Source organism: Oryctolagus cuniculus, chromosome 3 (assembly GCF_051225735.1).
Source record: "Oryctolagus cuniculus isolate XC-2025 breed Fujian yellow rabbit chromosome 3, ASM5122573v1, whole genome shotgun sequence".
NCBI lineage: Eukaryota > Metazoa > Chordata > Mammalia > Lagomorpha > Leporidae > Oryctolagus > Oryctolagus cuniculus.
Window position 1 is genome coordinate 184,360,509 of NC_142869.1, and position 27,454 is coordinate 184,387,962.

General features: G+C 47.7%; 1 protein-coding gene across 11 annotated transcripts in view; it reads right to left on the minus strand.

Moving 5' to 3' along the window:
• Positions 1 to 200: 200 nt before the first annotated feature.
• IFT56 (intraflagellar transport 56) overlaps positions 201 to 27,454 on the minus strand; it is an 83,641-nt gene continuing 56,387 nt past the window's right edge. For 3 of the 11 annotated variants that reach the window (XM_089329686.1, XM_089329682.1, XM_089329685.1), the window contains exons 11-18: positions 21,181 to 21,234; positions 18,969 to 19,050; positions 16,625 to 16,713; positions 16,115 to 16,198; positions 15,168 to 15,237; positions 12,831 to 12,937; positions 4,632 to 4,765; positions 201 to 2,390 (exon numbers count right to left, since the gene is read on the minus strand). In XM_089329686.1, the coding sequence (XP_089185812.1) occupies positions 2,279 to 2,390; positions 4,632 to 4,765; positions 12,831 to 12,937; positions 15,168 to 15,237; positions 16,115 to 16,198; positions 16,625 to 16,713; positions 18,969 to 19,050; positions 21,181 to 21,234 (732 nt within the window). In that variant the 3' untranslated portion in view covers positions 201 to 2,278. The remainder of the gene's footprint in view (positions 2,391 to 4,631; positions 4,766 to 12,830; positions 12,938 to 15,167; positions 15,238 to 16,114; positions 16,199 to 16,624; positions 16,714 to 18,968; positions 19,051 to 21,180; positions 21,235 to 27,454) is intronic. The other 8 variants (XM_008249290.5, XM_008249289.5, XM_070071435.2 and 5 more) reach the window with 4 other exon arrangements.

A 27,454-nucleotide genomic window follows, 5' to 3' on the forward strand; every position in this document is an offset into this window, starting at 1 on the left:
CGGAAGTGCCTGGGGGCCGTCTCCCAGCAGCCCACAAACTCCTGCACAACTTTTGAAGTTGCAGCGGCTCAGCAAAGAGCCAAAGCTAGCAGGATGTGGCACGAGACTCTGTCCTTGTGGGGTAACTTGTGCGCCCAAGGGCTGGGTACGGTACGAAAGGAGACTCCCAGGTCACGCAGTCATCACACACAAGAGCAAACTCCAACAAAAACAAAACAAACTTTAATTTGAATACAATGGAACGTAGTAATCGAAGTACAAAAATAGCTGTGGAAGGCTCTTTCCCATGTGCATGTAATGTACAGGACTATACACAGCACACTGCTGCTACAGAGCGCACAGGTTACACCCCATTCTGGAGCCTGGGCCTCCCTCTCCCCCAAGCTGTGTCTAAGACAAGCAGCTATCCTTAATAACAACATTGGATGGTACTTTTCTTTAAGCTAGTTTTTATTGTTTTTTTTTTTTTTTTATTTTGGCTCAATTCTATAGATTAAAAACTTTTAAAAATTAGTCTAAAATTCTGCTATTTTTGGAATATTTTCTCCCAAAAGACAGGAAAATGTAAGGGAAAAACTTTAGTGCTCAATTCAATAAAAGCTCATTTAAACATGAATCACCATCAGTGGAAAAGCTTTGCAAGTATAGGAAATTTTAAAATCATAGCAGTTCACTGGAAGACAAATTTCATTGCCAAAAGCTACTGAGAAGTTCATCTGTCTTTTCCACTACTGTGTTTCCCACTGTTTCAAATGAGGTAAGAATTATAAGAACAACAAAAAATTGTAGCAGGTTCTTCCCAGATGGGACGTACCTCGTACCCTAGACGCTGAGAACCAGTTATGGCCGACATAACGAGGGAACAGAGAAGCTTCGGCGATACGAACAATAACGTAGTCATTCAGGCCAGCTGATTCCCCGTGCTCCGAGCTGACTGGACACGGTGCGAGACAGAGGCCAGGCAGGCGGGCACTCCCCTGAGCAGCACTGAGCCCCAAGCCTGCCTCTGGCCATTAACCCTCTCCCCGGAGGCTTTAGGGCTCCCATGTTCCCACCTCCTCCATACACCTCCTTAAGCACGAGTGGATTCTGGGGCTAAGGGCAGTAACTAACGAAGCGCCTCAGGAATCCCAGCTTTCCATCAGTTCCCTTCCCACCCATCCCCTGCTGGCCAGGGATGGCTCCGAACTTTCTAGACCTGTAACTATGGGCACCTTAAACTAAAGAAGCAAAAAACCTGATATATAAAAGATGTGGGTCTGGTTTCTGAAAACTCGGCTGTGGAGTGGACTAACATGGGGAGAGCTCAGAACACGGGCTGGATTCTGAGGACAGAGTCTGCCACTGGGGGGTCCCTCAAAGGATTCCACACAACTCACGGTTCACCCTTTCATCTATAAACACCCACACTGCACGTGTGTGATCCTGGGAGGCCGACTTGCAAAACTGGTGCTGACTCGGGAGAGACCTTTAACAACATAATCTGCCTGGTTATTAAAATACGAGGTCTTCACAAGTTACTGGAAAATGTGTATCACGAAAGCACTACATGGATTTGAAGATGTTTCTGCATCAGGTTTTCATCCCACTTTCCCACAAGCCCTCTGAGTGCCCCGGGGAACGGAGGCGGGACTGCCGCCACTTCCTGACCAGCAGAGGTGCCTCGCTCCTTCACTCATTCCCTAAAGGCTCTGGTCTCCTCTGGCTCCCCTGCACCACGCTGTTACTGTCAACAGTTCAGCTGCTGAGACAGAAACCCTAAGCCTGCGGTGTGTCTACGACTGCAGAGTTTGGTAAAGGATCTTGCTGCCACCCTTGAACACACAGCTACATGCAACCTCTGTCCCCCCGAGACACAGAAACGTGCCACAGAACCCTTTATGGGATTCCCACTACAATGAGAGAATGTGCAGGACGGCCAAGAGCAAGATGACAGAACGATGGTGACTCCTGGGTATCACAGTTTGTCACCTGGCAAGGAGAAGACATCAGGAGACGCTAACATGGAAAAAGCTGTTCTCTTTATAGTTGGGGCCTACGTAAGAGCATCCCGCGTATCTCTGGGAGAAAGGCACCGGATAAACTCAAAGTCTTATTGCTGGCAGGGCCACACAGGCCACAGCTGTAGACTAGTGCTCTGTTCAGCCAGGAGCTGGGTCTAGGAAGTCACTCACTGACCTTGAGATGGGAGAGGCAAGGAAGGCAAATGTCAGTCAGCCCGAGCCCCGCCCCTTGCTCCTGGGAAGTGGAAGGAGGCGGCCTGCAGGGACGGGGGCTTTCAGACAGGCACTCTGTTTTCTTTGGCCCATTTCTTCATGATCCGGATGATGTACTCGACTTGGGTGTTGCCTGTGCTTCTCAGTAAGTGGAGGACTTCTCGGAGGGTCTCTCTGAGGAAGAGATTTCAAAGAAGAATGAGTCAGCAAACTCGTGAGCGCTCCTCACACTGTCCGTCCAGCGTGCCTCCTCCCCGGCCCTCAGAGTGGCACAGTGCAACGCAGGCTCTAAAGTCCTCGCCAGCCCAAGTCCTGCCGCCATCTCTCTGCACACTGTCACCTTCTTGTCCTCTGTGAGACGACCTAAATACTCCCTTCTCTGGGCTTATCTGCATGAAAACGAGCTGGGTTCAGAAAACTGAGTTCAAATTTTAGCTCTATTGCCAACAAATCACTTAATTTGTACGTCTTACAGTTCTCCTTAAGCAAGATTTCACTACAACATTTTCAAAATTTTATAAAGCTGGAAGAATGGGTGATTTCTTCAAAAAAAGTTATATATTAATAAATACAGAAGAAAACAGCATTAAGGACTAAGATTTGGCAAATGCCCAACATTTATGTGTTAAGTGATCTAAACTTAATTAAAATTAATACTTACATTTTAAGAAATGAATAGTAACTCCCCTATTGTTTACCAGAGCTACAGGTGACTGCCTATGGCTCCATCTCCCTCAGAGTCTTCTTATATTTCTACTCTATCTCCCTACAGGCAGCCTTTTTCACCTAACCAAATGAAACTATTTTCTAACCCAAAAGTCAGGGCCCAAGAGCTCCATCCGGGTCTCCCACACGGGTGGCAGGGACCTGAACACTTGGGCCATTTTCCAGACTAGCAGCAGGGAGCTGAATCAGAACAGAGCAGCTGAGACATGAACTCGTGCCCAGATGGATGCTGGCGTCGTACGTAGCAGCTTCACCTGTTAACGCCACAGCGCTGGCCCCCAAATGAAACTTAGAGTACTACAAGTAGATACAACACAGTAAGTAATTTTTGATGCATTATTTACTTAAAAAATTATCATGTTTCCTATTTAAACACCAGTAACAAATAAATTCAATGACAGTATTTTTCGAATATTGAATTTAGGCCATCTGGGAAGTGAACCAGTAAATGGAAGATTCTTTCTCTCTCTAACTCTTTCAAAATAAATAAACAAATCTTAAAAAATACTGAATTCAGTTTTAAATGTTTTAATTTTTGTTTCAAATGGAGCTATCATCCCCTTAACTCTATGTTTTCTAATGTGTTAGTATTTCCTGGAAGATGAGACGGCAGAAGGGGAAAACAATACCAGCCCTATTCACTCCATTCCTAATTCCTGAGCTTACACTGGAAGACAAGAACACGTCAACTAAGAAAACAGAGGAGAAAGACTTCGCTGATGCAGATGATATTCATTTGTCATCAACGGTACAGCTTGCTCTTACGCCTGAGATTTGTAAAATATACTTAATATCAAAAAAAAGTTTTAGAGTAATTTGACTCCATAAAATAAAACCTTTCTGGAGGAAAATGGCCAGACAGAATGGTGAACATCTTGGGGCTGGTGCTGTGGTATAGCAGGTAAAGCCATTAGCTGCGATGCTGGCATCCGTACGGGCGCTGGTTCAAGTTCCAGCTGCCCCACTTCCCATCTAGCGCCCAGCTAATGCCCCTGGGAAAGCAGCGGCGGCTCGCCCAAGTGCAAGGTCTCTGCAAGCACATGGGGGACCTGGAAGAAGCTCCTGGCTCCTGGCTTCAGATGGGTCCAGTTCCAGCACTGGGGCCATGGGAGGACTGAACCACAGAATGGAAGATCTTTCTGTCTCTCCCTCCCTCTTTCTCTGTAACTCTGCCTTTCAAATAAATAAATACATCTGAAAAAGAAGAGCACTATTTAACATCTTAATTTTTTCATCATTCTCAATCATCATGATCTTGAGTTTTCAGAAGATATCATGCAAGGAACGAATTACTTTCAGCTGGCACCGCAGCTCACTAGGCTAATCCTTGCCTGCGGCACCAGCAACCCGGGATCTAGTCCCACGTGGGGCGCTAGATTCTGTCCCGGTTGCTCCTCTTCCGGTCCAGCTCTCTGCTGTGGCCCGGGAGGGCAGTGGAGGATGGCCCAAGTGCTTGGGCCCTGCACCCGCATGGGAGACCAGAAGGAAGCACCTGGCTCCTGGCTTCAGATTGGTGCAGCGCGCTGGCCGCAGCAGCCACTTGGGGGGTGAACCAACTGAAGGAAGACCTTTCTCCCTGTCTCTCTCTCTCTCACTGTCTAACTCTGCCTGCCAATAAATAAATAAGAATTACTTTCCCTCACAAGGAAGCAAATGCCTAGGGGTAGAATCTCCCAACTGTTTACTTACTTGGGTTCTCTCCCGGCTAAGATCATCTGGAAAATGCCCACACAGGCACCCCTCTTGCCTTCCCAATATTCAGGGTTGGGATCCAGCCTCTCCAGGACATCAAAAGCTTTGGCTGAGTAGTAAAACTGGCCCATCTGAACAAAAGAAAGCAGTGTGGTAACACATGGTCAGAGGAGCACAGGGTGAAACCAGACACAAAGATAAAGGAAAACGAACTGCAGGGAATAAGTGCATGGTAATGACAACACTTTCAGCTAACATATCAGATAAAGTTCAGTTCCTCGTTGAAACAATACAAAGGAGACCACAGTCTGGTTATAGGTTGGGTTTAAAGTAGCCACCTTCATTCAGTTTTCAATAGGGCAACACTTTCCCTATAATGGTGCAGTTGTACTGATTCTGACACACTTGTGGTTTGTCTAACTGTATTCTAATCCTGAGGATAAACGGGTGACAGTGGTTCAAGCGGTCACTTTTCATGCCCAAGGACCACTATCATTTGTGCTATGCTAATCTGACCCTGTTCAGCTCAGGAAGTGGTCTTCCCTGATCTGCGGTTCTGTCTCTCCTAAACAGACTGTACTTTCTGTGGCCTCAAAGAACTCGCTGTAGCCACTGGGTTTCTTTGACGTGCGTTTTCTTGACTGGCAATCACATGCACCTGTTACTAATTTCTAAGTTACTTCTCTTTTCTACCAATCATTTCCCTAAGCCTTTAGCAATTTCATTAAGACCACTATTGCCTTCTTAGCTTTACTCTATATGTCACAGGAAAAACACAACTGTTCTCATTCAGTACAAATTACACTCAGATCGTCACTTGTCCTCTGCTTCTCTCTGCCTACCTCACAGGTACAAGTATTCTTACTCAAGGTTAGACTTCACCTATGGCTTTCCACACACACACAGAGTTGCATGAAACCCACGCAGCTCAGTGTTCTCGTACTGTGCACACCAGGGCTCCCACACCCAGGTCAGACACACGAGGTCTACACCACACAGCTATGTTCTCATACTGTGGACACCAGGGTACCCACACCCAGGTCAGACAACGAGGTCTACACCACACAGCTATGTTCTCATACTGTGGACACCAGGGTACCCACACCCAGGTCAGACACACGAGGTCTACACCACGCAGCTCAGTGCTCTCGTACTGTGCACACCGGGGCTCCCACACCCAGGTCAGACACACGAGGTCTACACCACGCAGCTCAGTGCTCTCGTACTGTGCACACCGGGGCTCCCACACCCAGGTCAGACACACGAGGTCTACACCACGCAGCTCAGTGCTCTTGTACTGTGCACACCGGGGCTCCCACAACCAGGTCAGACACACGAGGTCTACACCACACAGCTCAGTGTTCTCGTACTGTGCACACCAGGGCTCCCACAACCAGGTCAGACACATGAGGTCTACACCACGCAGCTCAGTGCTCTTGTACTGTGGACACCAGGGTACCCACACCCAGGTCAGACACAGAGCGACACAAAAGCTCTCTGTGTGCCACTTCCAAGTCACAGTCACTGCTTCCCCACCAGGAGGTAACTACTGTTCCACCTTCCATGGTCCTCAGTTCTTTCACATTCTCTACAGCATACATGTATACATGTATCCTATGTATATATGGATCTTTTTGTTCCGTTTTAGAAAATGAGCCTAACTATTTAATAAAATTCAAGTTAAATTATGAAAAACTTCACTGCTTGAAGAAGGAATTTCCTTAACCAATCAAGAGAGCTACAAAATAGTACAACAAACCTAATACTGAATGATGAAATGTTGAAAGCATCCCTCCAGTACCAGGCATATCAAGATAGCCGGCCATTGTTCTTCAGCACAGGGCTGAGAACCCTACTCAGGGCAGCCAGACAAGGAACAGACAGGAAGTTTCTAATTATGGGGGGAGGGCGGCAGGATATGGTTGTATCTTTGAACTTCATCTGTATGGCTACTGTAAGTATTTTTGTGTCTTCCATCTATGACTCAACATTGCAAGATTCATCTATATGGCTGTGTATAGCTCTGTTTCATTAAAAAAATTTGTATTTTGAAATAATTACACAGGGGTGGGCAGTGTGATACAGTGGGTTAAGCAGCCACTTTTGGGATGTCTGCAGCCATACTGGAATGCCTGTGATGGAGTCCTGCCTCTGCTGCCTTTTTTTGGTAAAGATTTATCTTATTTATTTGAAAGACAGACTTACAGAGAGATCCTTGATCTGCTGGATCTGCTGTGTCGTGGTGGTGGTGGTGATGGCTGTGTGAGGACAGAGGTGACAGCGACATCTGTGGGCCATCCTGGCCATCTTGGGCCAGGAATGGGCCAAGCTGAACAGGGCCAGGAGCCTTGTCTGGGTCTCTCCCAGGATACAGACGCCCAAGCACCTGGGCCATCCTCAGCCGCCTTTCCCAGCTCACCAACAGGGAGCCAGATCAGAAGTGGAGCAGCTGGGATTCAAACAGGTGCCCACATGGATGCTGCAGTGGAGGGCGGCAGCCTAACCCGTTATGACACAATGTCGGCCCCAGCCGCCTCTGCTTCTGATCCAGTTTCTTACTAACGTGCTCCTTGACAGGCAGCAGATGATGGCTCAAGTACCTGGGTCCCTGCCACCCACACTGGAGACCCAGACGGAATTCCTGGCTGCTGGCTTTGGCCTGGCCCAGTCCCAGGTATTGTGGGCATGGCGGGGGGCGGGGGGGCAAACAGAAGATGGACGATGTCTGTCATTCTGCATTTGAAATAGTTTTTCTTTTTAAAAAGAGCTTCACAGGACGTTACAGAGACAACACAGAGGTTCTGTGTACCTTTCATTCAGTTTCCCTCGTGTCACAGCTTGTGCCACTATAGCACAACAGCACAAGACCAAATCCAGAAAACTGACAGTGGGACTGTGTGTGTTGATGAGTTCTGTCGCTCCATCCCAGCTGCAGTCACACAACAGCTGCAGCCACGACACAGAAGCCCAACAACCACAGCTGTCACTGTCACCTCTGTCCTCACACGGCCACCACCACCACCACCACCACCACACACAAGCCTCTACCACAGCTGTCACTGTCACCTCTGTCCTCACACGGCCACCACCACCACCACCACCACCACCACCCACACAAGCCTCCTCTACCACAGCTGTCACTGTCACCTCTGTCCTCACACAGCCACCACCACCACCACCACCACCACCCACACAAGCCTCCTCTACCACAGCTGTCACTGTCACCTCTGTCCTCACACGGCCACCACCACCACCACCACCACACACACACACAAGCCTCTACCACAGCTGTCACTGTCACCTCTGTCCTCACACGGCCACCACCACCACCACCACCACCACCACCCACACAAGCCTCCTCTACCACAGCTGTCACTGTCACCTCTGTCCTCACACAGCCACCACCACCACCACCACAACACACAAGCCTCCTCTACCACAGCTGTCACTGTCACCTCTGTCCTCACACGGCCACCACCACCACCACCACCACACACACACACAAGCCTCCTCTGCCACAGCTGTCACTGTCACCTCTGTCCTCACACGGCCACCACCACCACCACCACCACCACACACACAAGCCTCCTCTGCCACAGCTGTCACTGTCACCTCTGTCCTCACACGGCCACCACCACCACCACCACCACCACACACACAAGCCTCCTCTGCCACAGCTGTCACTGTCACCTCTGTCCTCACACGGCCACCACCACCACCACCACCACCACCCACACAAGCCTCCTCTACCACAGCTGTCACTGTCACCTCTGTCCTCACACGGCCACCACCACCACCACCACCACACACACACACAAGCCTCCTCTGCCACAGCTGTCACTGTCACCTCTGTCCTCACACAGCCACCACCACCACCACCACGACACACAAGCCTCCTCTGCCACAGCTGTCACTGTCACCTCTGTCTTCACACAGCCACCACCACCACCACCACCACCACCACACACACAAGCCTCTACCACAGCCGTCACTGTCACCTCTGTCCTCACACGGCCACCACCACCACCACCACACACACACACACAAGCCTCCTCTAACACAGATGTCACTGTCACCTCTGTCCTCACACAGCCACCACCACCACCACAACACACAAGCCTCCTCTGCCACAGATGTCACTGTCACCTCTGTCCTCACACGGCCGCCACCACCACCACCACCACACACACAAGCCTCCTCTACCACAGCTGTCACTGTCACCTCTGTCCTCACACAGCCACCACCACTACCACCACCACACACACACACAAGCCTCCTCTGCCACAGCTGTCACTGTCACCTCTGTCCTCACATGGCCACCACCACCACCACCACCACCACCACACACAAGCCTCCTCTACCACAGATGTCACCCTCACCTCTGTCCTCACACGGCCACCACCACCACTACCACCACCACACACACAAGCCTCCTCTACCACATCTGTCACTGTCACCTCTGTCCTCACACAGCCACCACCACCACCACACACACAAGCCTCCTCTGCCACAGCTGTCACTGTCACCTCTGTCCTCACACAGCCACCACCACTACCACCACCACACACACACACAAGCCTCCTCTGCCACAGCTGTCACTGTCACCTCTGTCCTCACATGGCCACCACCACCACCACCATCACCACCACACACAAGCCTCCTCTACCACAGATGTCACCCTCACCTCTGTCCTCACACGGCCACCACCACCACCACGACACACAAGCCTCCTCTGCCACAGCTGTCACTGTCACCTCTATAATCACATGCAAGCCTCTGCTTGCCATATCCAGCCTCCAGCTGTCACTAATTTGTTCTCTGTCCCCAAGTTTTGTCATTTCAAGAATGTTCAATGTATGAAATCAAACAGCATGGTGCACTTCAAGATTGGCTCACTGGCAGCAAAAATCTGCGGCGTCTGGGAACTAAGCGTCCGCAGGTTGGAGGTTACCCAGAACTGAGGTGGCAGCAGGAGAGAGGAGACATCAGTACCACTGAGGACAAGGGGTTGGGGACTGGCAAATTCCAAGGAAGAATCAGCTCAGTCTATGCAGAGAAAAGTGAAAGTGGTCCTTCCTGACCCAGTGCTCAGAGGCAGAAAGCCAAGCCGCAGGAATGAAGGAGTGTTCCAGACCTCCTTGTTCCTAATCACCCACAGTAACCTGTGTCATTCATGCATCTCCAATCCCCCCACCAGGTGCCAGTAACACTGGAGCCACAGCTGTTTCAGGAACGACTGTGCGTCTTCTTAAACCTGGAAAACACTAGGAAGAAAAGGGTGGGCACAGACAGCCTTCAGATCCATTCACTTGGGAACTTCCTCTTCAGAGCCTAATAAACAAGAGTGGAAGACCAGGGTCTGGGGGGCAGTGTCAGACCCCAGCAGGAACAGGGCTTCCACCATCCAACCTATGAACTTCCAAACCCTGAACAAAATAAATCCCAACCCAATACATGGCCCTCTCATGTTCCACATCTGGAGGGGGCCCAGAGGTCAAACACAGCAGCCCGCAGTCCGCTAGGGCAGGAGGCAACCTCAGACTCCACTCCTCTGGAGGCCTAGGCTCCTCAAAATCAGTCTCACTACCTTGGGTCAGCACCTGACCTCTCTGGGCCTACTTTCTTACTTCTGATGAAGGAAACTAGAAGTTAATTTCCCTTTCAGCCTAAAAGACAACTGAGTCCCCTGAGCTGCCTACCCCTCAGCAATCTCAGATCCCAAAGGGAAGCAGGGACCCTGTGAGCATTTCCAGTCTTTCATCTGTGCACTGCACAAGGACTCAGGGCCCTGCACAGGACCCACAAGGCTCCCCAGGCAGTTCTACACAACCACCCCAGCTTTCGGAGCAACAGGGAGGACCCTGGGGTTCCTTCATGCCCCGAGTTAACTGGCACCTCACTCCTCTTGGCAGTACTCCTGATCAGCCCAGGTCAGTGCCCACTCTGCTCCTCCATCCCTGGCCATCAATCATTACTCAAAAAAAAATAAAAAATCTCTGCCCTAGTGCCTGGAAGGTAACCTCAACCCTGGGCAATCACTCCCAGCTCCCAGGAAATCTGGGCTTTAACTAAAGCTCCTTGTCTACATTCAGCCTGGAATCCACAAGGCTCACCCCACTGCTCAGAGATCAACCCTTGGACCCTCTCCACCACCCCAACACTACACCTCAAGCCTGTGTCCTTCAAACTCCAATACCACCCAAAACTGCCCTGACCTCCCGTCAACTGCTCACCAGAACTTGAGACCCTGGTCAGGCACCCCAAGGCCTTGCTCCCGCATGGGAAGAGGGCTTCCGGACCCCCATTGCCCTGACCTTGGAGTTTCAAGGGCTCTGCTGCTCAGCGGGGTGCCTCTGCCAGCCCTGGGCGGCCCCTGCAGCATGGCCCAGATGCCTTACAGATACTCGGGTTTGCCTGCTGGCTCACTGGGAGCCATGTCCATCGAAGTCTCTCACATGCCCATGCTCTTCACAGCTCCAGAGTGGCCAGGCCAGCGCACCACACACGCCCCTCCCTCCACTCACACTGGTTGGTCACTACGTGTGTCAGCTCTCCCTCAAGGAAGAGGTATTTCAAAAACAGAAAATTACTGGGGCTGGTGCTGCGGCATAGTGGGTAAGGCCGCCAACTGCAGTGGCAGCATCCCATTGAATGTTGGTTCGAGCCCTGGCTGCTCCAATTTTTCTTCCTTTTTTTTTTTTTTTTTTTAAAGTTTATTTATTTGAAAGAGTTACACAGAGAGAAGGAGAGGCAGAGAGAGAGAGAGACAGGTCTTTCATCCGCTGGTTCACTCCCCAAATGGCTGCAACAGCTGGAGCTGTGCCGATCCGAAGCCAGGAGCCAGGAGCTTCTTCCAGGTCTCTCACACAGGTGCAGGGATCCAAGGACTTGGGCCATCTTCTACTGCTTTCCCAGGCCATAGCAGAGAGCTGGATGGGAAGTGGAGCAGCCGGGACTTGAACCACACTGCAAACAGTGGCTTTACCCACTATGCCACAGCACTGGCCCTTACTCCACTTCCAATCCAGCTCTCTGTTATGGCCTGGGAAAGTAGTAGAAGACGGCCCAAGTCCTTGGGCCCCTGTACCTACATGGGAGACCCAGAAGAGGTTCCTGGCTCTTGGTTCCCAGTTGGCGCAGCTTCAGCCATTGTGGCCATTTGGGGGGGAGTGAACCAGCAGATAGAAGACCTCTCTCTCTCTCTCTCTCTCTGCCTCTTCCTCTCTGTAACTCTGCCTTTCAAATAGATAAATCAATCTTTAAAAACATAGAAAATTATACAATATAGGGCTAATGTTTACAGATACTTTTAATCTAAAGGATAAGGCCCCAAATTTCTGCCTCATTCCTGCCTTTCCAATTCCCTACACTAATACACACACATCATACACATCCAGCCAGCCACCCAGTCTCTCACACAAACCAGTTCTCTACCACAGCTGACTGTTTGCATTCTCTTGTCTGCTTCTCTCCCCTGTCTACCACTTGCACTTGAGTAGTCCTCGAGATTTGGAAGGCAGCTCTTCTCCCTTTGCTTCCTGACCAGTTTTGCTGCATTTCAGGGCTTCAATTCCTACTTAAATGTTGATCATAACTACTGGATAAATGTCTACCTATATGCTACCTTAGGGTTTATAACCTTTGGGGACTGGCACTGTGGCTTAGTGGATAAAGCTGCTGTCTGCGGTGCCAGCATCCTATATGGGTGCCAGCTCGAGTCCCGGCTGCTCCACTTCCAAACCAGCTTCCCTGCTAATGCACTTGGGGAAACAGTGGAGGATGGTCCACTGCACACACGGGAGACCTGGAGGAGGCTCCTGGCTTCAGATCGGCCCAGCTCTGGCTGTTGTGGCCCTCTGGGGAATGAACCAGTGGACGGAAAACTTATTTCCATCTCTCTCCACCCCATTGTAACTCTGCCTTTCAAATACATAAATAAATCTTTTTAAAAAGAAGATTCATTACTATTGGAAATCTAAAACCTATTCTTTCAATCATTATTTCATCTATACATAAAACTGAAATACTGCCTATCTCCAAGCTCACTTCATTCATAAAAAGGATGGCATTTCTAATACAAGCCAAACTTCCCACCACTGGCTTTTTGGTTTCTAGAACAGTTTCTGTAACAGTTCACCAGTGCAGCTGTGTGATACTTGTCTTCTGAAATGTTCCTTTTGTCTTACTCAGACTCACCTTGTAGCAGTCATTAGCAATGAGTTGTAAGATACTAAAGGACTCGCTAGAGGTTTCCATCTTGAGATAAAGTTCCCAGGCTAGTCTTGGCTTTTTATTCATGATATCTACAAAAGGAAACAGTGATGCATGATTTTTAAATGTACAAAACAACTTTTTAAAGATTTATTTATTATTTTTAAAAAGATTTATTTTATTATTTATTTGAATGGCAGAGCTATGCCACAAGGCCAGCCCCAAGATTTATTTATTTATTTGAAAGTCAGAATTACAGAGAGTGAGGGAGAGACACACACACAGAGATCTTCCATCCATTGGTTCACTCCCCAGATGGCTGCAAGGACCTCGACTGGGCCAGGCCAAAGCCAGGAGCCAGGAGCTTTATCTGGTCTCCCTCGTGGGTAGCAGGGGCCCAAACACATGGACCATCTTCTGCTGCTTTTCCCAGGCCATTAGCAGGGAGCTGGATGGGAAATGGAGCAGACAGGACACAAACCAGTACCCATATGGGATGCTGGTACAGTAGGCAGTGGTTTTACCCACTATATCATAAGGCCAGCGCCAGGAAGCAACTTCTGTATCTTTTTATCCTACAGATTTGGTTCTTTTTGGTTCCATATTCCAAATATACAAATAATAGTAGAAAACCAGGCCGGCGCCGTGGCTCAATAGGCTAATCCTCCACCTTGCGGCGCCGGCACACCGGGTTCTAGTCCCGGTTGGGGCGCCGGATTCTGTCCCGGTTGCCCCTCTTCCAGGCCAGCTCTCTGCTATGGCCAGGGAGTGCAGTGGAGGATGGCCCAGGTGCTTGGGCCCTGCACCCCATGGGAGACCAGGAAAAAGCACCTGGATCCTGGCTCCTGCCATCGGATCAGCGCGGTGCGCCGGCTGCAGCGGCGGCCATTGGAGGGTGAACCAACGGCAAAAGGAAGACCTTTCTCTCTCTGTCTCTCTCTCTCACTGTATACTCTGCCTGTCAAAAAAAAAAAAAAAAAAAAAAAAAAAAAAAAAATAATAATAGTAGAAAACCTCTCAGATGGCAAGTCTGCAATGTTCGCATCGTACTGACTCCCTATCAGAACTCGACCTTACTCAAAATCCCTCAGTTGAGACTCCCATGCTTAGGTCTTTTAGACTGAGCTGCTCCCAGCAGGCCCCACTTGCCTTGTCTGCTAAAAGAGGATGCCCATCACTCATGCAGTCCAACCCCACTCACAATTTCAGCCTTACTTAGAATATCTGAGTGTGAAAATCCTCCTGCAAGTACAAAAACGTCACGAACATCTGAAATCCAGCAGGGGTGGGAGTTTGGCACAGCAGGTAGGAAGCTACCTGGGATGCCTGCATCCTGTATATAGGAGTCCTCGGGTTCTAGTCCTGCCTCTGCTTTTGATTTAGCTTTTTTTTAAAAAAGTCATTTTTTAAATTTATTTGAAAGACAGAGTTACAGACAGAAGTGAAGACATAGACAGAGATGGTCAGTCTTCTTCCATCTGCCGGTTCACTCCCCAGATGGCTGCAAAAGCCAGAGCTGAGCCGATCCAAAGCCAGGATCCAGGAGCTTCTGGGTCTCTGACACGAGTACAGGGGCCCAAGGTTGTGGACCATCTTCCATTTCTTTCCCAGGCAGAGCAGAGAGCAGATTGGAAGAGGAGCAGTTCAAACTAGAACCAGTGCCCACATGGGATGCCGCCACTGCAGGCTGGGGTTTTAACCCACTGGGCCACAGCGCTGGTGCTTGATTTAGCTTCTTGCTAATGCACACCCTGCCAGGCAATGGTGATAGTTCAAGTACTTGGGTCGTTGTCACCCATGTGAGAGACCTGGATAGAGATTTGGGTCCCTGGCTACAGCCTGGCCTAGTTCCCCAGCTATTGAGGACATTTGTGGATGGAAGATCTGTCTCTCCATCTTTCAAACAAAAAAGCTTAGTAAAAAGAGGAAAAAGAAGATAGTGAGTACCTGAGAGAGAGACAGGGATTATAGGTTATATAATACACAAAAACTTATTTTTTTGACATTTTATAACTTTTCAGGCCTAAAGTATGCTGAAAAGATAAAATTAATGTTAATAATATCATCTCACAAACTGAGACTCTAGCAACTTGAAGGGGCTAAAGCAAGAACAAGGAATCCTTCCAGTGAGTGCTGAGCCAAGGCTGTAAGGTAAACTGACACGGCAACCTTTCCTGGGCAGCCTTAAAGCCCCTAACGCCAGTGGTCACTGATTCTACAGAACAAATATCAAATAAGATTAGCAAACGCTAAAAGTCATTTCCAAACAAGTCATGCAACGGAGAAGAAGGATTCTTCTCGTGACACGGAAGCACGACTCACAGCACCGGGCCAACCAGCTGAGGTAGACGTAGTCGTTCTTCATCTTCTCACTCTGGATGAGGAGGAACACCTGCAAGGACAGCAGAGACAGGCTGAGGGTGGTCTGCAATCACGGCGTCCACTTTCAGCTGGTCTTAGATCAATGACCCCGCAGCCTTTGAGGCCCTGGTACCACACGGCTGTTAAGGACACAGTGACGGTGACTGTAATGCACTTCTCTCAGTAACGGCACTGTACGCGGACAGAAAGCTGGAAAGACAGCAGAAGAGCTGCGCCGAGAAGGGAACAACTGTGGGATGCACACTCTTCTCAGCTCCACATGACCTACATGATGCACAAGCTACAGGGCGACAGGCAGGTCTCAATCAATCTTAAAGGAACGGAGTCACGGAGACCCCAGTCTAGGGCCACAGTACACTAAGTTAGAAATCAAAACAAATAACCTGAAAAGGGAATGCACATAGTTGAAATGTGGAATAATGAGTTTTAAATAACTCACAAGTCATAGAAGAAATCATAATGGGGATTAGATAATAAATAGAATTTGAATAACAAGTGGAGTAATCTGACCTCTAACAACAAACTGTTGAAATTGTCACTCTGAACACTTCAGACAAGCAATCTATGCAGTCCAAAGTCAGGACAGTGGTCCTGGAGGAGGTTTCTAGGGACAGGACAATGTCTCCTGATCTGAGTCCTGATCTTATGGGTGTGTTTAGATGTTGAAGATCCACCAAGCTGCACATATGGTATACTTCTACAAAATTTATCAAAAAAGGGAAAACATTAATATGACTCTAAACTCGACACATTTTACCTTGTACTTTTTAATGCAATCTAAAAACAAAAGAATCTTTAATAATCCATTCCCCTTGACTGTTTTTCTTGTGAGAAGATAAGGCTTTTTTTTATAGACTCATTCAAATACTTTCACAGCGTAGACCCACCTCTTCTCCTTCACTGGTATTGCCTGTAGCAGCTTTGGCTTGTGCATAATTAAAGTTAAAGATGTCATCATTATAGAAATAACTCTGAAAAACATCCCAAGAAGAGGTCACATTGAGCATTAACACATAAAATATAAAGTTATCAGTTATACTATTTAAGCACAATAATATATATATATATATATATTTTTTTTTTTTTTTTGCCAGGCTGCAGCCAGGGTCTCCCACGTGGGTGGCAGGGACCCAAGCACTTGGTCCATTTCCCACTGCTTTCCCAGGAGCTTTAGCAGGGAACTGGATAGGAACTAGACCAGTCAGGACTTGAACCAGAGTCCACATGGGACACTGGCGTCGCAGCCATGTCAGTCCCCACATAATAACCTTGAGGAACTAACTGATGCTGTCAATGCCACCACAGGAAAAGGTCCATTTCTAAGAATATCTTATCTTCTCTAACACAGTACATTTAGCGTTTGGTGTTTAAAGCCGCAGAGATGATTCTATACTGACCTTAAATGAGTTGAGGTAAATCAACACATCATCAAATTGCTTAAGCAGGAAGAAGCAGGATGCCATGCACTGCCGCCCTGGTATAGTGTCTGAAATGGAAAGGGGAGAGAAACCACACACATTCATGAAACCAAACGTCCTCTTCAGCAGAAATTTCAGTTATTTTTAAATTTAGAAATAGGAGTGCATTCCAGGATGTCTTTTGAGGTTCTGGAGTTGTAGACTGCTTCAGTGGGCAAAGCCTCAGGATAGTGGAGGTCACAACACTTGAGAATGATCAATATGGTCTCTGAGGTTAACTCCCAGGGTTCACGATGAACACATGCCCCACAGGAACACTGCTATGGTACGCCCCAGGTCATTTTCTAGGGCTTGGATTCTCTCATCCCAATCCAACATCTGCACACTCAAATAACCACGGCTTGGTCTCCATCATCACTTGTCTAACACAATCTAGCACCTCCAGCATCAAATGGAGAAATAATCTGTGACGGAACCATCTGATTCTGATCCTGTGTGAGGAAGAGAGGACTCCATAGCACTCATCACAATGTAAGAAACCATGTAATCTATTTATGTATTATGTCTCCAGTCTGTCTGCCCCACAAGGCTGTAAACTCCACAAGAATGGGGAGTTTTGTTTGCTTTCCCTCCTGCTGTGTCCCCAACACCTCAATAAATTTTTGTTGTAGGAATGAATAAAATGGGAAAAGAAAATATTATTCAATAAACGGTGTTTGTGAGACATCTCTCTGTTCAGCATGAACACTGTCCATCAGAACAGAAGATGGCCACACGCAAATGCTCCCGGTGGTCCCACAGCTCACACGGGCTACCAGTCCTTTTCATAGCACAGTGCTTTCTTGCCCTGAATACTGACTGATAAAATAGAAGAAGAAAGCCACAAGGCTACTAGTAAGAGGTACAGGCAAATATATAACTGTGGTGGTTAAGAAAGTACTTTCTAAGATTGAAACTATGTATGAAATCATCATAAAAATATAAACTTAAGGGGCCGGTGCTGTGATGTAGCAGGTAAAGCTGCCACCTGCAGTGCTGTCATCCCATGTGGGTGCCGGTTCAAGTCTCGGTTGCTCCACTTCTGATCCAGCTCTCTGCTATGGCCTGGGAAAGCAGTAGAAAACGGCCCAAGTCCTTGGGCTCCTGCACCTGCATGGGAAACCCAGAGGAAGCTCCTGGCTCCTGGCTTTGGATCGGCCCAGCTCCAGTTGCTGTGGCCATTTGGGGAGTGAACCAGTGGATGGAAGCTGCTTCTCTATAACTGTGCCTTCCAAATAAATAAATAAAAATTTTTAAAAGAGAAAATATAAACTTAATTAAACATGATTTTCATATTAAAAAACATTTTATGAGAATTTCTTTTTGAGAGGCAGAAAGATACACAAGGAGAGAGAGAGAGAGTGCGATCAAGTGCACCCATATGCCAAGTTACTCCCCAAATGCTGGCAATGCCAGGGCTAGGCTGGGCTGAGGCTAGAGCCAGGAGATCAGCACACGTCTCCCATGTGGGCATCAGGAATCCAGCTGCTTTGAGCCACCATCAATGACTCCCAGGGGCTATATTAGCAGGAAGTGGAAAGGTATCAAACCTGGGCACCTGACGTAAGATGTAAGCATTCACACTGGCATCTTTTTTTTTTTTTTTCATTTGACAGATAGTTAGACAGTGAAAGAGAGAGACAGAGAGAAAGGTCTTCCTTCCATCGGTTCACCCCTCAAATGGCCACTATAGCCAGCGCGTTTCACCGATCTGAAACCAGGATGGCCCAAGAACCTGGGCCATCCTCCACTGCACTCCCGGGCCACAGCAGAGAGCTGGACTGGAAGAGGAGCAACCGGGACTAGAACCTGGCGCCCATATGGGATGCCGGCGCCACAGGCAGTGGATTAGCCAAGTGAGCCACGGCACCAGCCCCTCACACTGGCATCTTAACTGCTAAGCAAAATGTCTACTCCTGATTTTAACATTTGATTTTATATGGTAAAATAGATCAGAGGAAAAGTATAAAGGCTAATGACTTAATGAAAAAGATATTTTCAATTTGACAAAAGATTAATATATAAGAGCTTTTGAAAAATCAATACAAAATAACATTCCATATAAAAAACTGATTCAAAAATTTGAGAGTCATTAATTAAAGAGTAAATTTATTCTTTTCCTTTTCAAAAAATTCTTTTATCCTACTTGTGAGCTACTCTGACCTCCCATTTTTAATTCAGAGCCTAACAGATATATCCCTAGGTAGAGAACCAAACTTCACTTGTGAATATGTGCCCAACTCCACTTACAAGTCACGCCTGCAAGCACAGGTTTCAAACATACCACATTCACTAGCTGATCCTCCTACCAACTGGAAGAACTGCTGGGCAATTTTCATATGATCCCTCTGAAAAACAAAACATAGCTGATAAAGAGGACTATGGAGAAAGTATTTTATTTGTATTATACTTTATGGTTCTAATACATTTCTTAGGATATAACATACATCTTTATTTTAAATCTTGCCCAAAGGAATATTAATTCATTAGCACAAGCAACTAGAAAAACCTGAAATTGAATTAAGCAAGGTCACACCATTAAAATTACAAACTTTAAATTTTATCATAAAAGCAACTCATTAAATTAATGTATTCATTTACTAATCCATTCATTTGACAAATATTTATTGCTCTTTTACCAAATATTTGATCTTGGCATAGAGCTATGGATAGAACAAGGCATAGTTATCAAATTCACTTGCTTATTTGGTAAGTATTCATTGCCTATCTTCCCTACAAGGCACTGTGGAGTGAGCTAGGGATGGAGATGTATTTATATTTACTCATAGTCCACAACAAACGTCATAAGCCACATTAGAGATGATGAAAGCTGGACCGACACAGTGTATCCTTCTTATAGAAGCTTCACTAGTGAAACAATTGGCCCCACTTTACAGATGTCAGACATGGTCATGGTCTAAAAAAGTCACTGCAAGTAAGATTGAAGGTGGGCAGTCACTTTTCTTTGGTTTGCACCATTTAAAAACAGGATTCTGGGGCCAACGCTGTGGTGCAATGGGTTAATGCCCTGACCTGAAGCGCCAGCATTGCATATGGGCACCAGTTCGAGACCCAGCTGTTCCACTTCTGATCCAACTTTCTGCTATGGTCTGAGAAAGCAGTAGAAGATGGCCCAAGTCCTTGGGCCCCTGCAGCTGCATGGGAGACCCGAAAGAAGCTCCTGGCTCCTGGCTTCAGATCAGCACAGCTCCAGCTGTTGTGGCCAATTGGGGAGTGAACCATTGGATGGAGAACCTCTCTCTCTCTCTCTCTCTCTCTTCCTATCCTCTCTCTACGTAACTCTGCCTTTCAAATAAATAAATAAATCTTTAAAAAACAAAACAAACAGGATTGTTTTTAAACAAAGCATCATTTTTTAGCATTAAAGCATTTTTAAAAATTCCTCTGAATAACAGAATTCTTTTTTAATGAAGTCTATATTGGGCAGATATGGAGAAATTAAACTTCAGAAGAGAGCCGATGTTGTAGCATAACGGGGTAAGCTGTCCCCTGCAGCACCAGCAACCCATATGGGCGCCTGTTTGAGTGCTGGCTGCTCTGCTTCCAATCTAGCTTCCTGCTAATGTGCCTGAGAAAGCAGTGGAGGATGGCCCAAGTGCTTTGGCCTCTGCATCCACGTGGGAGACCAGGTTGAAGCTTCTGGCTTCAGCCAGACCCAGCCCTGGCCATTGCAGCTATTTGGGCAGTGAACCAGTGGATGGAAGATCTCTACACTGCCCCCTACCCCAAATAACTCTTCCTTTCAAACAAATAAAATAAATCTTAAGGAAGCACCTGGCTCCTGGCTTCGGATCAGCGCAGCGCGCCGGCCACAGCAACCATTTGAGGGGTGAACCAACGGAAGGAAGACCTTTCTCTCTGTCTCTCTCTCTCTCACTGTCTAAATCTGCCAGTCAAAAAAACAAAACAAAACAAAACAAAAAACTCAGAAGGGTCTACTTGTAAGTTTATTAATAGCATTACTGGCTGCATATATATATATATATATATATATACACATATATATATTTCTTTTTTAAGTAGACATTCTTTTTTTAAAATATTTATTTATTTATTTGAGAGGCAAAGTTGCACAGAGAGAGAAGGAGAGGGAGAGGGAGAGGGAGAGGAAGAGAGAGAGAGAAAGAGAGAGAGAGGTCTTCCATCCGCTGGTTCACTCCCCAGCTGGCTGCAACGCCCACAGCTGGACCAATCCAAAGCCAGGAGCCAGGATCTTCCTCCTGGTCTCCCATGCAGGTGCAGAGGCCCAAGGACTTGGGCCATCTTCTCCTGGCTTCCCAGGCCACAGCAGAAAGCTGGATTGGAAGAGGAGCAGCCGGGACTAGAACCAGCGCCCATATGGGATGCTGGCACTGCAGGAAGCGGCTTTATCCTCTATGCTACAGTGCTGGCCCCTGCATTTATATCTTCATTTTGGTATTTTCCTTATACTTATAACTTTGCAAAGCATATATTACTGGTGATTTCATACTTACTGAACCCGTTTCCTGGCCAAGGGCTACATTGACCACTCCTTTAAGAATATATTCCTAGAAACATGGATAAACAGTGATTAATATAAGAGTAATGTAGAGCCTTATTTTCCAGGTCAATTCCCTTCATCAACTCAGTATTTTATATGTATGGATATATATTATCAAAAGTTACACAGAGGCCGGCACCACGGCTCACTAGGCTAATCCTCCGCCTTGCGGCGCCGGCACACCGGGTTCTAGTCCCGGTCGGGCGCCGGATTCTGTCCCGGTTGCCCCTCTTCCAGGCCAGCTCTCTGCTGTGGCCAAGGAGTGCAGTGGAGGATGGCCCGAGTACTTGGGCTCCGCACCCCATGGGAGACCAGGAGAAGCACCTGGCTCCTGCCATCAGATTAGCACGGTGCGCCGGCCGCAGCGCTCCAGCTGCAGCGGCCATTGCAGGGTGAACCAATGGCAAAGGGAGACCTTTCTCTCTGTCTCTCTCTCTCACTGTCCACTCTGTCCAAAAAAAAAAAAAAAAAAAAAAAAAAACAGAGTTGCTTTTCTCTGTTCTATTCCAGATTTCAATGAAAAAATTAGGAGACTTTCGTTTAGTTTCCAGAAGGCAATGCCACATATAAAAGAATTTAACGTACTTGTAAATTCTCAATCTTAGGCAGAAATAATTCACAGAAGACCCAGAAGGTAAGTTTCGCTTCATTTCAATTCAGGGCAGACAGCAGAGTGCTTATCTCATCATCAGCCAGTGACTCTCTGTGACCACATCATATATATTATCTCCCATTCCAGTGTAAAACCTTTCTTTGTTAGTAATGTTTTCCTACAAGAAAGAAGCTGGGCAGGCCCTCTGGTTCCATGTATGAGGTGGTCCTCCTGGTGGAGCGCCAGGGCCTCAGCTCTTCCCTCGTGTCAGACCTGGTTCTAGTCTTTAACGGATGCCCTCCTCTGAAGCTTGATCACTTCTTACTAAAAAAGGCTTGTAAAAAGAACAGCAGACGCTTACTGCAGCTTTCAGTACACTTGAGAAATGTCCTTGTTTAGACTCCATGAGGTCTGGAAACATTTTTTAGTCAGTGTTTAATTCAATAAATGGAATGTCTACAATGCATTTAGTGTATACAGTATTGTAGACATAGTCCTTAACTAAAAGGAATTAGGAGAAAGACAAGTTATAGACAATTTATAAGTGAGATAAGTGCATAAATCTTAATAGCTTCATTAGAATTCTAGATTTTAGCATTTCGAAACTTTAGCCCTTGTGAGGAAATGACTACATATAATGGAGTTTTAAAACATCAAAAAAACCAAGAATATTCACTCTCTTATCAAAAGTCTCACATAAAGGACAGGTGTTTACTCTAAGGGTTAAAACATTGGTTAGGCCAGCACCGCAGCTCAGTAGGCTAATCCTCCGCCTTGCGGCGCTGGCACACCGGGTTCTAGTCCCAGTCGGGGCGCCAGATTCTGTCCCGGTTGCCCGTCTTCCAGGCCAGCTCTCTGCTATGGCCCGAGAGTGCAGTGGAGGATGGCCCAAGTGCTTGGGCCCTGCACCCCATGGGAGACCAGGAAAAGCACCTGGCTCCTGGCTCCTGCCATAGGATCAGCGCGGTGCGCCAGCCGCAGTGCGCCAGCCGTGGCGGCCATTGGAGGGTGAACCAATGGCAAAGGAAGACCTTTCTCTCTGTCTCTCTCTCTCACTGTCCACTCTGCCTGTCAAAAAATAAAAAATAGTAGTGGGTTAGCAAAAATGTAAAGCATTCTTGGGAGAATCAAGATGACTGTAGAGAAAGAAGCCCAGTATCTGCCTCCTCCACTACCAAGAAAAACCAAAGCAGCAGCTTCTGGAGGGAGGAGGAGGGGACACAGGGACAGGACAGTGGGACACAGGACACTGAAAGCAGGCACAGCAGCACAGGGCGAGGGGACAGAGGAACAAACCTAGTCTGCAGGGAAACGGGGAGCAGGAGCGCGCCAGCAGCGCTGTCTGTGGGAATCCTCCGCAGAGGGACGCAGCCATCAGGAACTCCCCCAGCTTGTCCTCCCCTCCAACCCCCAGAGCAAGGGCCACGGCAGTGAGCCACCATCTTGAGAAGGGAGTCACAGACTGAGTCCACACTGTGTGAGGAGACCGTGGCCCTCACCTATCTTCCTCCCAGGAACCCCAGTTCATTCCTGCAACCTAGCAAGGCAGATGGAGCCCCGCAGGTCACACTAGGCCCAACAGAGCAACAGTGACCCCAGTGCCCTAGCCCACACTGCTCTGTACCTCAGTGGACACTGCGAACATGGCAGCTGGGGTAGCCAGCCCCAGGACTCTGGGAACTGGGGGCGTGTCCCCTCGGAACCGGGGATCAACTCCCTCCCCTGACCACATGAACACTGCCAGTTCCAGCTGGAACTTGCGGACACAAGGACGCAGTCAGGGTCCCTGTGCACCTGCCCAGTCTGCCTACAGAGGCTCACGGCTCCCTGCACACTAGCGGCAGCTCCTGCGGTACAGTCTGGGTGCTTAACAGGCAGCGTGTCAGTGCTCTGGGTGTGTGAAGACTGCTGGGAGCATTTGCTCCCCTTCAACAGTGGGTCCGCCTGCTCCCACTTGGCACAGAGAAGGACTCGGGCACTAACCTCCAGAGAAGGATGGAGCCCCTCTCAGCAGTGGCCGGAGCTCTCGCCGCACCCAGTACACGCCCTGGGAGTCCTGGCTGATGCCTTCTGTGCCTCACTTACTCCAGCAACACCTCACTCTCTGGGACCCAGCCTGGGCTTTCCACGACCCACCTAACATAGCACATCGCTCCTGCTCGCTGGGGTCTCTGGCCCAGAGTTTCTGTGCTCTGCCTGGGGCAACGTGGGACTCAGGGCTCCAGCCTCTCCCCAAGAAGCTGCCAGAGAGAGTCTGCCACTCACTTGTTGCTTGTGCCTGAGGTTCTTGCCACCCACCCAGCCCAGCAAGCAGCTCATGAGAGTGGTCCAAGACTGCTTGTTCTGCTTTCACAGCACCGAAGTCACTCTACCAGATCCAGCAACCTCTCAGACAGCCTCCGTGGGACGAGGCTCCTTCACAGCATTAGTTTCACTATTGGAGCTCCGGAGCTAGGCAGTGGCTAGGAGTCCTAAGATCACTGGCTCCGGGAACCAGACTGATCTCACAACTCAGCACCTAACTTGGACACTGGTTGGGAGTCTATGTGCCAGAGGCTCCCACAGCACCAGCAGGGCCTGCTGCCAACACCTGAGATTTTCATCCCAGTCCCTCTCCAGGGAGATGGCTGGGGACAGGCATAACAGGGGTACCAGTAACCACACTGAGCGACAGCAACTACCAACTACAGCAAGTAAAGGTACAGAGAGACTATACTACAAAATCCATGCAACTAAAGCTAAAGCAGTCAACCAAACCAATACCCGGAGGCACGTTGTGAGGAAAAAGCCTTAAATCAACAAAAATCATCCTTTAAAAGTGAAAGAAACAACTGATCTCCAAGATGTACAAAAATCAACACGGAAACACAGGAGGGGCTAGCGCTGCAGTGTAGCGGGTAAAGCTGCTGCTTGCAGTGCTGGCATCCCATATGGGCACTGGTTCAATTCCCGGCTGCTCCACTTCAATCCAGCTCTCTGCTGTGGCCTGGGAAAGCAGTGGAGGATGGCCCAAGTCCTTGGGCCCCTGCACCCACATGGGAGACCCAGAGGAAGCTCCTGGCTCCTGGCTTCGGATCAGCTAAGCTCCGGCTGTTGCAGCATCTGGGAGTGAACCAGGGAGGTGGTACAGCAGGTAAAGCTGGCGTCCCATGTGGGCACTGGTATATGTCCCAGCTGCTCTACTTACCATCCAGCCTAGGAAAAGCAGTGGAAGATGGCCCAAGTGTTTGGGCCCCGGCCATGACCCAGATGAAATTCCAGGCTCCTGGCTTGGGCCTGGCCCAGCCATGGCTGTTGTGGCCATTTGGGGAGTGAATCAGTGAATGGAAGAGATTTCTCTGTCTCTAACTCGTTCAGATAAAAAAAAAATAAATCTTAAAAAAAAGAACATAGTAATGCATTAATATCAGACTGTGAAGAAAGGCAGATTTGTTAGGACTTGCTAGGCCACTGGGACACAAACAGTTAACTTCAAACCTGGTCAACTAAGTCCCAGCTAAGAACGACCCTGAGGATGTCACCAGGTCCTCTATGGGTAAGAGTCTGGCTTTTAAACCTTCCCACTTGCCCTGGCATAGCAAACTGGTATCCAAACGTCATACATTGTAAATAGGGGCTCTTCTGCCTGTTCAAACCAACCTGCCGCAGTGGACTTGGGTCTCCTGGTGTCCACACGGCTTCTTCCCAACAAACAGCATAAATGGACTGCCGCCCACCACCTGGTAGGTGGGTCTCCCTCAGACCCCTGCCAGCTGTCCAGGCAGACTCTAACTTTACTTTCCCCCATCACGGTGTCCTATCTCTGCTTTTAACCGGCTGTCTCCTCATCTTCTTCCTCGAACCCTAAAATCCTAAAACTCACACGATTGACAAAATGCCTGAGAAAGAATTCGAAAGAATGATTGTATCGTTAATTTAAAAAGACAAGAGGATACAAATAGTTAAATGAAAATTAGGAAATCAGTACATAACATGAATGAGAAAGTTAGCAAAGAGATAGAAATATAGAAAAAGAACTGGACAGAAATCTTCGAAAAAAAGAACTCAATAAATCAAATTAAAAATACACTGGAAATCCTTAACAAGAGACTCGATCAGGCAGAACAAAGAATATCTGATCTAGGAAACAGGTATTTTGAAAAATCTGTCAGACAAAAAAAAATGATGATGATGAAAGATGAAACAGTGCCTGGGGTATCTGGGACATCATCAAACGCCCCAATATACAAGTGCTGTGAATTCCTGAAGGAATGGAAAAAAATAGTGTAGGAAACCTATCTAGTGAGACAATAGCAGAATACTTCCCTAATTTGGAGAAAGACATAGATATCCAAATATAGGAAACTCATATAACCCCAAATACACACCATCAGAAAAGACCTGACACAACATATTATAATCAAATTTTTAGAAGTAAAACATAAAGAGAAGGCTAAAATTCGCAATGGAAAAGCAGCAGGTCATTTTTGAATGAACTCACATTAGATTAACGGTAAATTTCTCAATATAAGCCCTTGTAGTTCAGAAGAGAATAGATGGATGTAGTCAAGTTCTAAAAAAAAAAAAACCTGCCAACCCAGGAGACTTCACCCAGTGAAGCTCTTATTTATAAATGAAGGTAAACAAAGAGCTTCAAGACAAGCAAACACTGAAAGAATTCATCACCACAGTGGTCAGCCTTACTTGAGGATATACTACATACAGAAATGGAGAAAGGCAATTCATATCATAAAAGAATATAGGAAACCCACTAGTAAAAGAACAAAGGATATTAAAAGATACAATAAGAATTTTTATGGAAAACTGGCAGGGTCATTAGTTATAAATAATAACCTTGAATATAAATAGACTAAAGTCTGTGATTAAAAATACAGACTAGGTGGCCCCGCTGTGGTATAGTGAGTAAAGCTACCGCCTGCAGTGCCAGCATCCCATATGGGTGGCAGTTTGAGTTCTGCCTACACCACTTCTGACCCAGCTCTCTGCTATGGCCTGGAAAAGCAGCAGAAGATGGCCCAAGTGCTTGGGAGACCTGAAAGAAGCTCCTGGCTCCTGGCTCCAGACTGGCCCAGCTCCAGTCGTTGCAGCCATTTGAGGAGTGAACCTTCCATTCTCATCGGATGGAAGACCTCTCTTTTTCTCTCTGCCTCTGCCTCTCCATAACTCTGCCTTTCAAGTAAATAAACAAATCTTAAAAAAAAAAAAAAAAAGGAAACTATGTCCAACGTTAACAAAAAAGATACAGACTATCTGAACGGATAAAAAAACAAGACTCAACTATATGCTGCCTCAAGAAACACACTTCACCAATAAAGATATACACAGGCTGAAAGTGAAAGGATTTAAAAAGCAAGTAGGAGTAGCTAAGGCTCTATCAGACAAAATAAACTTTAAGGCAAAAACTGTTCAAAGAGACAAAGAAGAGGCTGGCACTGCAGTGCAGCAGGTTAAGCTGCTGCCTGCAGAGCGGGCATCACCTATCAGAGCGCTGAGCTGAGTCCTGGAGGCACTGTTTCTGATCCAGCTCCCTCCTAATGAGCCTGGGAAAGCAGTGGAGGATGGCCCAAGTACTTGGGCCCCTGCTACTCATGTGGGAGACCTGCAAGGAGTTCTGATTTCCTGGCTTTGGCCTGGC